General features: G+C 43.1%; 1 protein-coding gene across 11 annotated transcripts in view; it reads right to left on the bottom strand.

The window, feature by feature from the left end:
• Positions 1-16,934, bottom strand: part of tns1a (tensin 1a) — a 93,568-nt gene extending 76,634 nt beyond the window's left edge. For 5 of the 11 annotated variants that reach the window (XM_051427501.1, XM_051427504.1, XM_051427506.1 and 2 more), the window contains exon 1: positions 8,924-9,216. In XM_051427501.1, coding sequence (XP_051283461.1) covers positions 8,924-9,070 — 147 coding nt within the window. In that variant the 5' untranslated portion in view covers positions 9,071-9,216. Of the gene's footprint in view, positions 1-8,923; positions 9,218-16,022 lie in introns of those variants that run through there. The other 6 variants (XM_051427505.1, XM_051427515.1, XM_051427503.1 and 3 more) reach the window with 5 other exon arrangements.
• Between the last annotated feature and the right edge of the window lie 1,149 nt (positions 16,935-18,083).

Genomic DNA, 18,083 nt, shown 5'->3' with positions numbered 1-18,083 from the left:
TGGCTTGGTGCTTCTCTCCCCCAGTTGCACTTAGCTAATGAAAAGCATCACTACGCTACCTCGACCGCGACCCCACTTAGAGCCAAGATGTGGGAGCGAGGGAGGGAAGTGAAAGAAGGGGAGGGAGGAGAAGTGACTCTCGAAAGCACTGCTCTTACCTTCTACGCAGGGACAACAAATGAGTCCTGGCGCACACAACCAATCACAGTACATGTATGTAGTCATGTATGTACACCTAAAGACATATACAGATAGTGTTCATTAATTGTGAATGTAAGAGAGAAGGATTTTAGTCTCACATCAGGAATCAGATAAATATCTTTCACTTCCTACTTAAAAAATACACGATGGATCACATGACTGCAGTTGCTCATAGTGACGAACCCACAGAGTACTGTCTAGTTTGACAGTTTGATCTAAGTTTGGCGAGTTGAGCTTCGCCCTAAAGCATACCCTGCTTTATTGTCTATTTTACTCTAAATTGGACCATCATTTACTCAATGAACATCATGCTGTATGGAAGAAGACTTGAAACTAATGATAGAGACCATAAACTCATTAGGAAACTGTTCACTAGCTCATAAATCAAGTGAGAAGTTGGGTATTTTCTCCATAAGAGTGCATGGTATTGCTTTGAATTGCAGCCAATGGAGCTGCCCCCTGCTGGCCTTTACATAGAATGCAGGTTGAAGACACTTCCGCGTTGACTTCACTTCACAGACTGGAAGCTCTGTCCATTATATATACTGTCAATGGTGGAGACCAAAAACAAAGCTAAAATTACAACGGAAAATAGACCATATAGGCACAATATGACACAAATGAATGTTAATATTTCTCCATAACCTATAGGCCGGGTGTGTAGCCCAGTATGTTCCCCACTTATTCATTTTAATGATATCAATAGAAGTTAAAGCTTTAAAGGACCAGTGTGTAGAATATAGTGGCATCTAGCAGTGTAGAAGCAACTCCCTTGCTTCATCCTCGCCTTCCAAGCAAGTAGGATATACTAAGGTGTCCCTGAAACGTGCGAAAAATGCAACAAAATACTTAATTTAGCATGATCTTTATGCTAAAGTTCTCACTTATATCAGAAACTGTCTGCAAACCAGACCTTGGGAAACATAAACATAAATAATACAACCAGTTCCTGGCCCACCAAGCTTTTCTGCCCTTTAATGTGTTCTTGGATTACCACTGTACACTTGACAAGATGGAGGTCAACACAACTTCTCTGATCACCACAGCCGTGCACATTTGTGCATTATTTATCTCTTATCTATCGCTTCTCTCTCTTATATGTATCAGACCCATAGACTTAAGAGGTCCTCTAAAGCCCCACATAAAAATTCACCATATTCACTCTGCCAAAAGCGAGGAGTTCTAATATAAGACTAAATGTTTGTAGTCTGAACTTCCTGTTTATGCCAGGTGCATTGTGAGCTGTCACATCTGGGACGAAGGCCTAGACACTCAAAACCACACTCACACTCACGCTCACACACACATACATCAATACAAACTTCCCAACATGTCTAATGTAAAACTCCACATGTGGTTCCATTTAGAGCTCAGTTAGAGGAAGTCTTTCTGCATGAATTGGAAGAATGGTTTAAAAAACCCAAAGAGGGGCATGTCGGAATAAAGATGTACGGTATCATTTTGCATAATGATGTAATTTGACACAAACCCTGAAGTCCATTAATCGCTCAGTCAGTGTCCCCTAATGTGAAATAACTGTCTCCAAGGAACAATAGTGAAATAAATACAGCCCTTTAAACACTTAGGATAGAAGTTGAAGACATTTTTACACTTTAATTGGGGTTTTCTGTATAATATTTAGCAGGATTATTATGTTCTTCACTGGAGCACACAAAATGTGGTCATCTTTTAAAAAAAAGTTTCCAAACACATAAATATTCATCTGAGCTTTTTATTCCCCCTGAAAAGACTTTGTGGAGATACAATTGACAGCGTAGAAGGCCTAGAGGCTGCGGTAAATATCCTCTCTTTCCTATAAAGGCTGTCCATTGTAAGATATATACTAGGTGAGAAATAAAGTGAGTGAGTGTGGTGAATGGATGTCTGAATGAGTGACTACCTGGCTGATGGATGAGGTGAACAAAGGGAGCGAATGACTCACCCAGACAAAAAAAAAAAAAATAGACAGACAAAAAGCGCCAAAACCAGCCAAAAAACGCTGGATGACATGACTCAATGAAGTCAAGCGTGAGGAACAGGCCCCACAGAAACTAACAGGCTGGGGAGAGAGAAGTCCTGCAACCCCCCCGAGACGAAAAAGCAGAGCCACACCTGCTTTCAATTTCCACCAAATTGAAATTCTGTCATGAACAATGGGTGCCTTTGTGAGACGGAGAGCGAGAGAAAACGAGAATGAGAAACACAAAAAGAAGGAAAATGAGAAGCAGGATAATGTTTGTAATATTTGTGTGTGCGTGTGTGTTAAGTGTTTCATACACTCTCCTGCTCTAGAAAGCAGTTTTCATAAACATGTGAAAACTATGGCAAGGTGATGACTTCCAACTGCTGTGAGGGCGAGGACACTTGACTAAATGCTGGGATCAGAATACGGCGGGATAAAACTTCATGTCATATAATGCACACACACACACACACACACACACACACACACACACACACACACACACACACACCCGTACAGTGGTCATGAATGTGGGTATTAAGCTACAGAGACACTGAAACAGTTTTTTGTGCCAAGCTGTTTTCTGCTGTAAAGCTGGGCATTTTAATATGGGGCCTTATGGACTCACTTCCAGCCTCAAGTGGCCGTTTGAGGAAGGACACTTAGTGTGTTAGATTAATGTAGTCATCAGATTACTCGTGTCCACATCCCATTTTTGTGAAACTTTGTAGGACTCTGCATCACTTCACTGTAAACTCTGCTCTCATTGGCAGCCTCTGAATCTGTGATGGCACACACGCAGATGGCATTTCAAATGGCTAAAATTAGCAGTGTGGCTAAGATCAGGCTACAAGACGGTTTAGATGAAACTGCGCTGCCAAACCGTGTTTCTTTCACCAGCTTTACTCAGTACAAGAATCAGGGGGATCCAAAATATTCTTCATGTTGAGGACCCTTAATTTATGGACATTTTTACAGTAGATGGGAAAATAACAGAGGGGAGAGTGAAATCTCTTATCAGGATAGTCATTATTCTGGTTATAACCCCTGAGGGGCCTTCTTCACTGTGATTATGAGTACATCAGTGATTGGCAGCACAGACGTACCCATGATCATAGTAAGGCACGTCAAACAGTCTGTTTCTGTATAATCCATAGGCACAGTTTGAAAAGCTTTCTATAAAATAGTGAAAAGTATAAGAATAAAACTGGTGAAGAACAACAAAAGACGCTACATTTCACTGATTCCAACCAAAAGAAGCCTGTCAGGGTGTTGGTGGAAATTGACACATTTGGTCACCAGGGAATCTTCTCTGGGATCACAAACATGAAGGACAGTTCAAATCAAAGGAAGTCACAAAAAATACATCAATCAGAATTTTTTAAATTTTTACACCATTGATACAACACCTTTCTTCCCCTGTTTCTATTCAGTCTTCATAAGAGTATGGATAAGTGAAAAAGACCATAGATTTGAGTTCAGGATGTTTTATTTATGGCGCTGAACACAGCCGATCCCACCGGACTGACACTGTGGGCCGGATGCCAGATTGTAGTAGATCTCTCCTTGAAGCTGAGAAACTGTATCTGTTTGTGTGTGTGTGTGTGTGTGTGTGTGTGTGTGTGTGTGTGTGTGTGTGTATGTATCTATGACTACCTTCCTGCTCATGTGTGCGTCTGATGTTATATGGATGAATCAAACAAGCCCACACACATTTTTGTGTGTATACGTGTGAGTGCAACTGTTCTACTGTTTGCGCGAATGTGCGATATGATCAATACCAGGTGCAGGCGGGGAGACACAAAGATCAATGAGCTGTGATCATGAAGTCTAGGCTGCTTATGATCATTAGCCAGCTACTAATGAACTTAGAATGCCATGTTTGCTAATGAGCTCTCCCCTCTTTGACTCCATCTCAAGGTGAAAAAAAGCATGCAAAGTGAGAACGGGACAAGACCACAACAGAAATTAAGCTTTGAAAAGAAGATTGCAAAAATTCTGTGTTCCTGGGTGTTACATACACATGCCTTGACAATATGTGAATGGGTGTGTACACTTGTGTAAATTGTCTCTATTTCTGCTTCAAGTTGCAGCATCCTGCAGGAACACCCAATATGACACAATATAACTGAAGCTGAACAGATAAGTTGATGCACAGAAAACAAACTGGCAAATATTTCGATGATTATTTCATCTAGTCATTTTTTAGAGCAAAAATGGCAAAATAAATCACTCGTTGCAGCTTGTTAAAAGTGAAAACTTTCTGGTTCTTTGTCTTCTACGTAAAGGTAAACTGACTATCTTTGGTTTTCTACTGTTGGTTGGACATGACCAGATATTTTAAGACGTCACCATTGGCTGTGGCAACATTTCTAGACCAAACAATTCATCAATTAATCCAGAAAAAAATTCGAAGAGGATTCCATAATGAAAATGTTTGCAGTTCAGACATAACAACATCACAAACTAAGGACTCAAAATCCGGGGGACACCCGTTCAGTTTTCACAGGAAAAGAAAAAAATAACTAAACTTTTGTACACTAAAATGTATTGTCTTTTTCCTCATTTTCGACCCACAGGTTGGGACCACTGGAGTAGTAAAAATAATCAACATTTTTTTGCTTGTAAAAATGCCAAAGATTTTTTTCAAATGTGAGGATTTCCTTTATTTTTTCTGTTTTTATATAATTAATTGGAAACAAAATATTTTAGTTTTTTGGACTGTTGGGCTACAAAATGTATAGACACCATGAGCTCTGGGAAAGATTTTCACTGTTTTCTGATAATCTGATAAAGTATTTGCAGCCCTAAAGTGAACATAAGTTTGATTTTCTGCAGTGTTAGTTGTGATATAGTAATTATTCTACCTTCTACATACTTAATCCCATCTATGCCTTCAAGCATAAACATTTACTATGTGTGCATCATCTACGGACTGATCTACAGCATCCCAGCCAGCATCTACTAAACTTTGTGGGCAGAGATCCAGACTTGGGTATGAGATGCGGGGGCAGAGCAGTGCAAAGTGCCCAGGGGAAGTGTGCTGAAGCTGGGTCTCGGGCCGGCTGGTGGTGGCCCGGGGGCCTGGAGGGAGGCATCCGGTCACATCGCATATAAATCACCTGGTCACAGATACACAGAGCATTGTTTAGCCAGAGTGACGGCTATACACTCTCTGAGGACAGTCTGACTCTCAAAGATACAGTACCCACACACACACACACACACACACACACACACACACACACACACACACACACACATGCGCAAATGCACTGGTTAGAAAACGAGAGCACGGAGAAAGCTCTAGTGAGAGCTAGAGGGATCTCTGGCTGCGGACAGTCAGCCTGTGTGGCAGTTGAACAGCACATGAGGTCCCTTCAGAGGCTGTGAACCAAAACTAGGTCTGAGTGCAGTTTCATGTCATTTGCAGGTGGACATCATCATCAAAACCACAAATATCTTCATCCTTATTATTACATGCTAGAAAAAAAGTAACTTTTCTCTCCTGTATTTTCGTCCAAACCACACCAACAATACTGTTGTGAGGATAAAAAGAGTTTGGACAGTGTCCTGAAGCCACAAGAGAGTACATGACCCCTTATATTGGCCAGTGCTTAAAAAATAGCCCATTAAATAGGATTTATAGTTAAGTAAGAGGATTATTCTCCAATGTTTTTTTAAATGTTTCACTTTCACTTTCAGCACAAATTAAAATAATAAATCGTTTGAGTGAATAAAAAATGCGTACATAAAAAAAATGCAAGCGCAAACAAAATCAGTCTGCTACTTGACAATCTTTGACTGACAGGAAGATCTAGCCCTTCTCCTTTCAAAATAAACCGATAATGAGGATGCTTTAGGAAATTAGCCACCCTGCGCATAGAGACGCAGAGACAGATTCATTACTCAAGAATCTCCTCACTCAACGCAGGCTAATCACGAGGCAGGGCTAGCTTTTTTTATTAGTGGAGGGAAATGACATTCCTAGTACACACCAGGCCACACACATATGCACGCACACTCACATGCAGAGGTGACACACGGAGGCGTGGCAGGCAGTAACGGTCCAATCAAAGTCTGATTGATTTTCAGAGCTCTCGGGGGATTCTGTTCAGTCAATAAGGGACTCTGTTAGACAACTGATCTGAGCCATACATCTTGACTTACAGTGTTCCAGCTGTCGTGTACTGGACTACAGCACAGAATAAAACAAGTAGTTCTTATATCCTTTTATGTTAGATTATACAGTTAGCCTTCTCTCTGCCATAGTGTATTGTAAGGGTTACTGTTACTGTTATTATCTGAAAAAGGTTGAGCTCTATTCTGGTCATAAAAGGTTGGTGAACTGAGATTTGGTGCATACTTGGGAGCAATGCTGTAACTTTTTGTATAGTAAAAATGTATTTCCTCATTTTCATTGTTCATCTCAGGTTTATCTTGTGACCCCTGAAGGGTATCGACCCACAGGTTGGGACCACTGGAGTAATAAAAATAATCAACATTTTTTTGCTTGTCAAATGTGAGGATTTGCTTTATTTTCTCAGTTTTATATAATTGGAAACAAAATATGAATTAGTAATTAATATTCATATCTAAATATGGCTACCATAACAGATTTCAGTCTTTCTCTCCTTGTTTTGGGGAAAACGACTCACTTTATTGTGGAGCCATGGTTGGTGCTAAGGTCTAAGTGGCAGTCATAGTGACAATATACAGAAATATTAAGCCTTGAAATCCAACGAAGAGGTCAGCCAAACTTCTTGATGACTCCCAAATTGATTGACATTTTACAGTTAATAAAGTTTATCTGGTGATGTTAAAGGTATGCATAGAAAAAGGTCAGATTTTGTATCATACTCAAATATCTGTCATTTATATGACAGCGTGGGCCTAGCAACGTGACCTTTTCAGATGTGTAGTGTTAAAAAAGTCTATGTCAAAGTTATACTAAATGCATGATTTGACTGTTAAAAATTTTGTTTGGCAGATGAGAGGGTTTGGCATAAGAAAGCACCTGCGGTCTGTTCAAACTTGGGACACTGCAGAACATCATGACCATAATCCCAGGTCCTAATGGAGCACCCTGACACTGGCAGGAAATCCTTCAGTGAATATGTTCAAAATCATATCCTCGGTGCTGTGTCAAATAACGGGTGTTATTCGCAGCAGAGCTGTTTAGCATATTGTATTTGACCAGCGCTGTAGGAACTAGCCTGCATTTGTGGCTGTTTCTGTCAGCATGTCAAATCTAATATTCACTCTGTGTGTGGGGTGATCATAAATTATTAATAGCATGTATTTGAGGAGCTTTCTTAGAACCCGCTTTTGCACGTCACTCTGCCTCTGCTCGTTACTCCTCTTCCTCTCTCTCTGCTGATGTCACAACCCCACAACACTCATCTGTCTTCCTCTCGCTCTCCTCTTCAACACTCATCTCCTTTTTGTTGTTGATTTGAATGGTGATAATGTTGGATTGTAAGCTCCTGCATCTGGACAAGTCAATGTCTTACTTTGCATATGAACTGTGTGGGAGCTATTCCTCCTCCCTGCCTCTTTCCCCCTTGCATCTAAATGGCCCTCTCCTCTACTGCAAGCTACAGAAAAGTAGGGCAGATGCCTCATTTAACACTTGGGTGCGATCATTACACACTGTGTATACATTATACAACAAAAAAAGCAATAAATCCACCTCCTTCTCCAATAAAGAAGGTGATACACTGCAGCTTTTACACTGTGGGAGCATTGAAAAGTAGGTAATGTGTGATGTGGCAATATGTTAACATACAGAACCAAGCAGTTTTTTCACTCTGTGGCAGAAGAGCAACTTAAAAGGCACATTTTGCATTTCACATGAACAGGAGGAAGGGTTTCTAAAACACAAAATACATTGCATGCTTAAACCCTTAAACAGTGTCTCGTTCGTATGTCCAAATCCACATCCTTCCAGGTCCACACACATCTTCACACATGTCCAGGGGAGTCTTAGCGTGCTTGACTTTCTTTTAAGAAAGATGCTGCGTGGAAAGCCCCCAGTTCCTGACACACTCAGTCAGTCCCAGATAGGATGAGAAGCGAGCAGCAGCAGATTAAATTATACAGGAGAAACCAGAAATAGCTCTAGTGCCGAGGCCGCGTGGACTCGACGCAAGAACACGCCGATGCAAGTAGCCACAGAGCAGTCAACTAGATTAGTCCTGCCCGGATCACAGGACGGAGTCAACTACTGGAGATCTGCCCGCTCTAGTATGTGACAAAGAGATCTTCTGAACTTGACCTCTAGTGACCAAAGGAGGAAGGATGTCAGTGGAGAAATCTAATCTCCAAGTTTGGTTAGAATGACATTACACCTGTGTAAACTTTGTCAATATTGAACCAGACTTCCCTCAAAACTCTAGCCAAATATTAACATTGAACACATACAAGAGTCAGAAGCAACCGTGTTGTTATGTCAAAAGGAACCATTGACCATGAACTATTCACCTCTTTACACTTCACACATAAACATAACCACCCACTTGACAACACCATGGAAGGTCATTTAGATGAAGCTGTGAGCAGAAAAAAAGCCATTGGATAAGTCATAAATGTGACTAATGTAGTTTGATCTGACAAATACAATCTGCTCACTTCTTCACTGCATCAAAAATACTCCACTTTCTCTAGCCTTTCTAATAATCTTGGTCTTTTTTTCTATGATGATGTAGACCTTTTGCTGATTGCTGGCACCTGCACACACCCCTGTCTGTGATTTCTTACCCAAAACATGCAAGAGAGGCAAACCCAGGTCCTGGCCCTCCCTGCCAGAGCCGAGGGCAGAGACAGAGAGACAGAGGGCATCCTGAAAAAAGTTCCAGGCTCACGGCAGAAATCCACGGTATTCCCAGAAATTCCCGCCGGTTCCATGTTGGCTTTGGTGACAAAGATCCATGCCAGACGTGCGAGGTGCACAGAGGGGTTGAGAAGGCAATGCTGCTCTCGTTTTCTCTCTCTGATGGCCTTAGTCAGTCTCCCGCATCTGAGCTCCCTCCCTCTCTTGCCTGCTTGTTCTACGTCTTCCACTCCTGGTGTCTCTCTCTCTCTCTCTCTCTCTTACTCTCCCTCTCTCTCTTACTCTCTCCCTCTCTCTCTTGTTCACTCACTCACTTTTGCCCTCCTCTCTGTCTTGAAGTGTGGTAACTTTATTCCACGCAGGAAAGGGGGGAGGTGAGTCCTGGACTTTATTTTTCTCCCTCCAAAAATCCCCTCTCCTCAAATGATCCTTGTTAGCCCCTCCTTTCCCTTTCCCTCTTCACCCCTCACACACACACACACACACACACACACACACACACACACACACACACACACACACACACACACTATTCATTGACCAGCAGCCACCCCTTTGGCTTCCTTGCATTGCATACCTCACCTCTTTTTCCCTCCGCCTCTCCTCTGCAAGCATGCTCGCTCATGTCTGCGCTAATGTCACTTCAATTTTTCATTGGCAACTCCTGCCTCCCTCCTGTTTCCAGATCTCTTCCTTCAAAAATGTCTGCAGGACTCAGAAGCTGCTGTGACGCAGCCCGAGTGGCCGGACAAACCACACACAGTGAAAAACTACCAGTTACTGTACTTGCTGCAGACGCTGGTAGGATGATTAGAAAATAGCTGAGCTCATCATTGTGGTGCACAGATATTGCACATACAGATGCACGTGCAGCCTCATGCACACACTCAAAGAAGTGCCATGTGCACATACGCACACAATAATCACGGGCATTACTCTTCATGCAGTAAAAGCGGTGACATCATTTACGTTGTTGTGAGAGAACTGACATAACTTCTTCTTATTCTGAATTTTATTTTAAATGCTCTCTACAGGTATTTATTTAATTGTACTGTATAGCATTATAAAGATGACACTGCCATAAGGTTGTGTCATGTACTGGTTTTTAAAAAAATCTCTTTTAATATCACTGTAATAATATGTTAATGTTTTCAGTGTCTAAGGCACCCACTAGCTGAGTTAATTCAAGCTCTGTGTAGGTTACAATGAAGCTTTTGACTCTCTAAGCTTCCTGAAAACTGATTCAGTTTCCTGCTACAAAGGCAATTTGTTATAAGATGAGTGGTTTCTCTGACCAGATATCAGTTGTGTTCATACTTTATGACACCACCATGTCAAATGTATCATCTTTTATTGATTACAATTGTGTATATTTTATTGTTGAATTTATTTTTCCTCGTGAATATTGGTTATAAAGATACATTTTGAAATTCTACACATTTAAATGAAACGGTTATCTGAAGTGATTCACACTGAGCACGTAGGGGACCAACATCTCACTGGAAGAAACTTTTATCTCATAAAACTGAATTTAAAAAAATGTCTTTAACCTCCCTGCATCCTTGCATAATACCTATATGTGTGTTTTTCAACTTCCCAGGTCCTCTGTGTGCGTATGTTAAACAATTTTACATGCATGTATGCAAACATTCCCGAGCACCCGTGTGAGAGATTGCCATATGCATGTGTACATCTATATAAAGTACAGCACTGAATCAACATTATATCAGCGGTGCGGACATGTTACATCACTCCACAGTCAGATCCATAAAGGGCTAAGAGCCAATTCATTTTGAGAAAACACCCTCTATTGATCCCTGCTGCACTCTATCACTTCCACTGTAACAGTTACCTCAAGCCATAGGCTAACCTGACACATCATCTGTGTGTGTTTGTGTTTGTGTGTCTCCTTCTGTGCACACTGCAGACACATTGGGAAAATGCTGCTGGTTGTGCTGCAGCGGCTGTGGTGCTGGTTTTTAAAATGATTTGGTTCCTGTGTTTGATACACAACAGCCACTTACTCCCTGCTGCCAACTGGTCTAAACTGGGTTGCTAGCAGCCTCTAGTGGCCTCAAACCAACCCTCAGACAGTCTCTGCAGATGGTTAAGAGTATGCAGAGATTTTGTAAATGCACATATATCGCTTATGCATGCATCTCGTGTTGTTTTTTTTCTGTCTGGATGCAGAATAGCCATTTAAGTGATACTTCACTACCTGCAAAAAGCATTGATTTTGGGTGTGCTATTGGGAGTGGTGTATTTTCTCTGTACAACATTTTTGCACAGTGAGGTCAGGTTCTTATTCCCTTATTCCCAATGCAACATGCCGGAGCTCACTGAAAACACACAGGCAGGGAAACAGGCACAAGCGCGCGCACACGCACACACACACACACACACACACACACACACACACACACACACACACACACACTTACACATACACTTTGTTCCCACTGAATTGTACTCATGGAAAAGGGAATTTAGACCATCATGGGACAGTAAAACTCTCCATTGAATCCCAGACTAATGACGTTAGCAGCCCACTATACCTATTTAAAGGTTGGGGGAACTACATGAATACACACTGGCAAATGGACAGAGAGAGTGATATTTGATCATCAGCTCCACCAACACAAACACAACCCAGACAAGATGTTCAAATATTTTGCTTGTACTATACACTGAGACTATACACTACAAAACTAAGAGAGAAGAGAAGAAGGAGAGAAAGGAGACAAAAAAAAGAAGATAAGTATTCCACATTGACTCTGCATTTCTCCTCTTCTGTCGCTGGAGAATCCATCACATTAAAGCTTTAATGCTAGAATAACAAAGCATCCATCATGTTAAACGCCGGCCCAGAACACAGTGAGCCATTCAGGGCAGAAGTCTGCAATTCTCTGGGTGCGGTACCTGCGCACCGCTAGCCACGGCCGGTCGACATTACTCAGTTGAAGAAGGTAAGTTGGGAGCCTGTGATAAATACAAGGAGCAATGAATGAGGTCTTCATGCATATGCTGGAGAGGCAATCTAGAGGGTGCGAATAAAGAGCCATTCATTGGACAGGTTTCCCATCACCCTCTTCTCTTTTGGCTGTCTGCAGTACTGCCTGATGTGAATTTACTGCCCGGGGGGACATTAGTTAAATGAATAGGGAAGCTAGTAAACACAACACACAGAGGGGAGGAGAGGAGAGGAGAGGAGAGGAGAGGAGAGGAAACAAAGGATGAGAAGGTCCCCTACAGGAGGAAAGGAGATGCAAAAGGCAAGAAAATTTGATGAAAAAGAAGGAAAGGACCTGAATAAAAGGAACAGAGGGAAAAAAGAGAGGAGAAGATGAAAGGACATGAGGAAATTCAATAAAATAAAAGGAAAGGAAAACAAAGTAACAGAAAGGAGAGGAAAGGACAGGGAGAAGAAAAGTCAAATAAAAGAAAAGAAAGAAGAACAAAGCGACACACAAAGGAAAGAGAAGAGGACAGCGGTTGAAACGACAGAGAGAAAATTCAGTGAAATAAAAGAAAATTAACTGAGCACCAAAGAGGACAGGAACGCAAAGGTAAGGAGAGGAGATGAGACGCGGGGAGATATGACGAAAGATTCAAAGGTAAAAGGAAAAGAAACAGAAAGTAAAAGAAATTAGAGAAAAGAGGAGACATGATGTGAGGCTGACAGGGAATTTGGGAGAGGGTTACCCTAGTACTACAGTAGTGTCACCATAGTAACACACATAGAAAAAACCTTTATACATCATCAGCTCTCCTCCTCCCTCGCTGTTTCCCCTTCTCGTACAAAACCACCACACATTCACAGTCAAACACACACATACCAACATTATATTCCGAGCCCATCTCCTGTTGTAACCCAGCCCCATCATGTGGGGACTGTGCGAGCTGCGTTGCCATGGAAACTGAACACCTCACAGCGGTCCTCGGAGGGAAGACACAGAGCCTTACCTCTCCACTTTCACCTCCCAGCTGGTCACGTGAACAGTTCTAGTGCTGCAGCTGTAGCGACGGAGCAGCAACAGACTGAGTGGTTGTCATGCACACTGCAAAAAGTGTCCTAAAATCTATTTCTGAGGCAAAATCCATTTATTTATTTGTACAATAAAAAAAAAAAAAAACATAGAGCCACTGAAGAGTTCACTTCCAGCACAACGTCCAGCTGATTTCTTAAATCTGGCCACTTAGCAAATATATTGATCAGCCAACTGCTGTTGCAAGGATAGGCAAAACACATGCTGAGAACTTTAACAGATATATTGTATATAGTTGATCATAGGGCAATCTGGGAACTCACCAGCAGGGGTGGAAGTAACTATACAACTACTCATGTTATTGGAATTATGTCATTTTTTGGGGGGTATTTGTACTTTTTAGTAATTCAGGGATACACAAGGCGTAAGTGCAACAAAGCATCCCAAAAGCTAGTCATTGTTTACAGTCCGATTAGCAACTTGAGATACGAGAATGGTAATTTCTATAAATAGATATTTACATCAGTTCTAAATCATCGTCAGATGATAGCTGATGGGTTCCGAGTTTATCGTTCAATGGGTTCCGCCTCTTTTGCTCTGCACACCGACTGTTTACTGACATGCAACCTAGGCCGATTCAAACATGATGCGTCAATACTACTTGAACTACAAACGGACTACAAACTGAAACCCTAACGCTTCTGATACCAATATCTTGTCCTTTGCCCACAGATTCATACGCATATATATCTGTTTATGGTTTTGATGATGATCTTGCATGTGGAAATTGCATATATTGACAACTATATACAACTGGCAAAGGCATGCGCTGTGCATTTTGTTTTTGACTCTTGACTCCCATTGCAGTAAGAATACATTAACCTTTAGAAAACACCTTTTTAGGAATTTTCTAGAAATTAGCATCAATATCTGGAAACAACAGAGAGTAAGGCAGGTTGCTATACTGGGATCAAGAGAAATGAAGGAATGAAAGAAAATAACAAAACATTATTATAAAATAAGACTCTCAGGACTCAAAAATAGACAAAAATGTGATCCTCGCATGACCAAATAACATTTTTATAATGGGGTGTACATGAATGTTCGTATAAGGAACAAGGGTACAAATGGAGACCGTGCCTAAGGGTACAATATCCATACCTTAACAAGGGTACGTCCCTGGTGGCAAGAATCTGTCCCGTTTTACAGTGTAGGTACAAGAGTTAAAGATGTGGCTGAACCCACCCCTCTCTGTAATGTCTATTTGAAAAATGGTGCAAAAACCTTCGATGGATTTGCATGAGAAAAAAAAAAATCAAACAATAGGAAATCTAATTTATAGACTGATGAAAAAAAGGCCAATGCTGACAGGACAGGTTAAGCAAAAGCTGTGACTGAATGAACATAATGGGCTGGGGATTCATTGTACAGGGTCGTGGAGCTATATAATGAGTGTGTGTGTCTGCAAAGGCACTAACAAGCTCCACACACATTTACGCACACATATGAGAGAGTGCGACAAGGGGAGCGTGGTGGGATTGAGCGCGGGTGTAGAGATAAGGAGCTGCGGCAATGGGGTAGGGGGGGTTGCTGCTGGTGTTGGTGCTGGTGGGAGGGTGTTGGGGCTTGAAAAGACGGGCGGCTGCAGCACTGCACGCTACGGCGTCACCACGAGCAAAATCCCATCGTCGCCAGACTTTATAACACCACCGCTGCCCAAACAGTTCTCATACGCAACAGCAGAGAGCTCGCAGTCGAGGCAGAGTTACGGCACTGCAACATTCAAGTTTCAAACCATTCGACTGGTATTTGTGTTCAGGATCGAAAGCTATTCATGATGCAAAATTAACCAAAGATGAGGATAAAAATGAACGATATGAGGACACATGAAAGCTCCAAAAGGTGTCTTTGCTTTATGATAATATTCTCACAAGGGGACAGATTATTTTTAAAAACTGCTGAGGATGCAGCACATTAGGCTGATATGGTCAGTGTTTCCTCCCTTAGGGCAACTGCCATATAAAACAGGTCTCTCTTTGCTTTTCGAGATGGTCAATGCGTTTAAAGAAGAAATCACCTCCTCAAAATGATCCACCCATCACCATTCATCAGAGGATCACCTCAGGCACTGTTTCTGGTGTGCTCACATGTGTGTAAGTGTGTGTAAAAGGAAACAGTGCCATTTAGATATACCAGAGTTGTGACATAATGATTGATTATTTGCAAGAGAAGAGACAAAAAAAGATTGCGGTCCAAGTTTTGCTGATAGCACTGGCTCTGATGAAACAGACAAAGAAACAGAGTGTGCAATCAGCTGATAGCATTCAATGAACTCCGTTTGGCCTTTCTTGCTCACACACATGTACCATAAGACCATCGGAATATGGCGCAGCGATGAAAGTCTCACAACCCCATCATCGAAAAGGAGCAAATATAGCATGACATGCAATGGCAGGAGATGAATGGCGGAAATCAACAGCTCCTTCTTGGGAATACGCAAACCCCCAATAATGGTGCATTACAATTCTGCAGTTGTGAAGGCAAGGTGACCTGATGTATCAGGAGCTACTATTGTTTGTTCCAGGTGGTTGCTGCAAGTGCCTGGCTCTAGTGGCATATCCAAAATCCCCACCATCTTTTATCTGGAGCAGCTGCTTGGAGACCACTTGGAGATGTAACACTGACCTTGAATCAGCACTTGAGGAACACCAACCAGTCTTCCACAGCCCATGGTCCATGACCAGTCGCCAAGCTCCTTTTCACAGCTACGTCATTTGGTGGTTTAGGTAAAGCTGTATGCATGTAATGGTTGGGTGGTATGATTGAGAACAAGGCCCATCCGGATGTTTATTTCATGCAGGATGAGAATTCCAGATATGTTTTTTTTGGCATTTATTGGAGAAGAAAGTCAGCTGCATGGGTTGACGTGAGACATGAAAGACGAAACGTGCAGAACTCGTTCTTTAAGTCCACCGAATCCTTTCTCAGTCTCACATTTGCAGCAACCCTTTCACCACCCCCCCACTCAGTGAAGTCTTACCTTGTCTCGCTTGGCCCCCCGCAGAGGGAAGAAGCAGGCGAAGAGGAACTTGCCCCAGCTGATGACGGCAGCCAGGCACCAGTTGAGGCGAGCCATGCCTGCGTCTGTCCCGTCTCGTCTGCCAGCCTCTTATCTCTGGGATAGGATCCTGCAACCTCCGTAAAAAGAACGATGTCAAGGGGGGGGGGAGGAAAACCTGCAGAGAAAGGAGACCCTCTTGTCTTAGTCCGTGGAGCAGGAATGAATTGAACCCCTTCCTTCAAGTCAGACGACGAATGAGGATTTATGTTCCTTTTAGGGTTCTTTGGACAATTTTGGCTACCTGTCTGGTTATGTGTCTGCAATTCCAATTTGTGGGGGGTTTTGAAGGGGGGTGGGGTGGGGGGGCACTGTGAAGCTTCTGGCGTCCCACAAACAGACTAGAGCCTTGGATGGTCTAGAGGGACCCAAAGCATCAAGAGTCTAAAAACTGTCTTCCTTCCTGTCTTTCCATCCATCTGTGTGTGTGTCTCTCTCTCTCTCTCTCTCTCTCTCTCTCCCTCGTCTCTTCTGTCTCCACAGCCCGGTCTAGATGAGTCAGTCCTCAAAGTGTGATGAGCACCGTCGGCTGCATAATGCGAAGAGCCCGTTGCTGATCGACGACACTGTTACACGCACACACACACACACACACACACACACACACACACACGCACTGGCATGCCAACATTCACTGTCTCCCTCACACACACATACACACACACACACTCACGCACATGTACGCTCGCCTGCAAAAAAAAACAAAAAAACCCCGCTGTCCTGGCACATACATCCACAGGCAGAAGAGCCCCCCTCTTGTCACACGGCTTTCCTCCAGGCTCAGGATCCCCAGTGCTTCGCGCTCACACACTCCGCTCAACACACTCGTCTCTCCCTCTCTCTCTCTCTCTCTCTTTCTCTCTCTCTCTCTCACTCACACATACACACATGCACTGATGCTGCAGCACTTACTCGGCCAGCGCGGGAGGAGGGGAGCAAGAGAGTGAGGAGGGGGGGGAGAAATGACTGGGAACATAACGGTTGGAAGAGAGAGTAAAAAAAAAAAAAAAAGATGGAAAACAGAAGGGGTTTCTGTTGGGAATGACAGATTCAGTGTATTCATTCAGTGTTTATATTTCAGAGTTGAGGTAAGCGTCGCCGGAGAGAAGACGGCGATGTGTGTGTGTGTGTGTGTGTGTGTGTGTGAACCAAAGTGCGCATCAAGTAGTGATCACTGGGAGAGGTGGAGGAGCAACAGAATGGGCTCAAACAATGAATGGAGGAGTCAAGATGGACGGATGAGAGACATCAGGAAAGGAGAGTCGAGTCGCAGGAGGAGAGGAAGGAGGTGGTGTTTGAGAATACTGAGCAGAGAGTACTGGTGAACACACACACACACACACACACACACACACACACACACCAGCATGCGCATTATATATATCACACACACACACACACAAACGGACACGCAGCAGCCGTCACGGTGCAAGGTGGATACAAGGCAGGCAGAGGGTGAGACGATTGTAGTGTGTGTGGAGAATTGGGTCGAAGGGAGAGAAGGAGGGAGGAGAGAAAGAAAGGAGAGAGGATGACAGAAGAGGAGAGGAGCGGGGTGTTGAATCATTGTGTCTTGGGTGATTATTTCCCTCTCTCTCTCTCTCTCTCTCTCTCTCTCTCTCTCTCTCTCTCTCTCTCTCTCTCTCTCATACACACACATACACACACGACTGCAGGTGGTGCACAGGCTCGTTCACTGTGCTGCAGTCTCTCTACGCTTCAGTGGGAGCACATTTTCACTGCAGAACGCTTTTCTCTGCTACTGCCAACCCCCCACACCACCACCACCCCCAACAACCCCCCCCAATCCCCAACCCCTCCCACCCAGAACACCACCGCCACACCAACGCAATCACAACACATCAAAGCAATGAGCAAGGGAGATAAAGTGTAGAGAGGATGCTGTTCTGTCAGCCAAAGCTTGCTTAGCTTGAGGGGGGTTTGGGGTTTTCGGAGGGCTGTTTAGGGGAACATAACACAAAT

Source organism: Dicentrarchus labrax, unplaced genomic scaffold, assembly GCF_905237075.1.
Source record: "Dicentrarchus labrax unplaced genomic scaffold, dlabrax2021, whole genome shotgun sequence".
NCBI lineage: Eukaryota > Metazoa > Chordata > Actinopteri > Moronidae > Dicentrarchus > Dicentrarchus labrax.
This window is presented reverse-complemented; position numbering and strand designations above follow the sequence as displayed.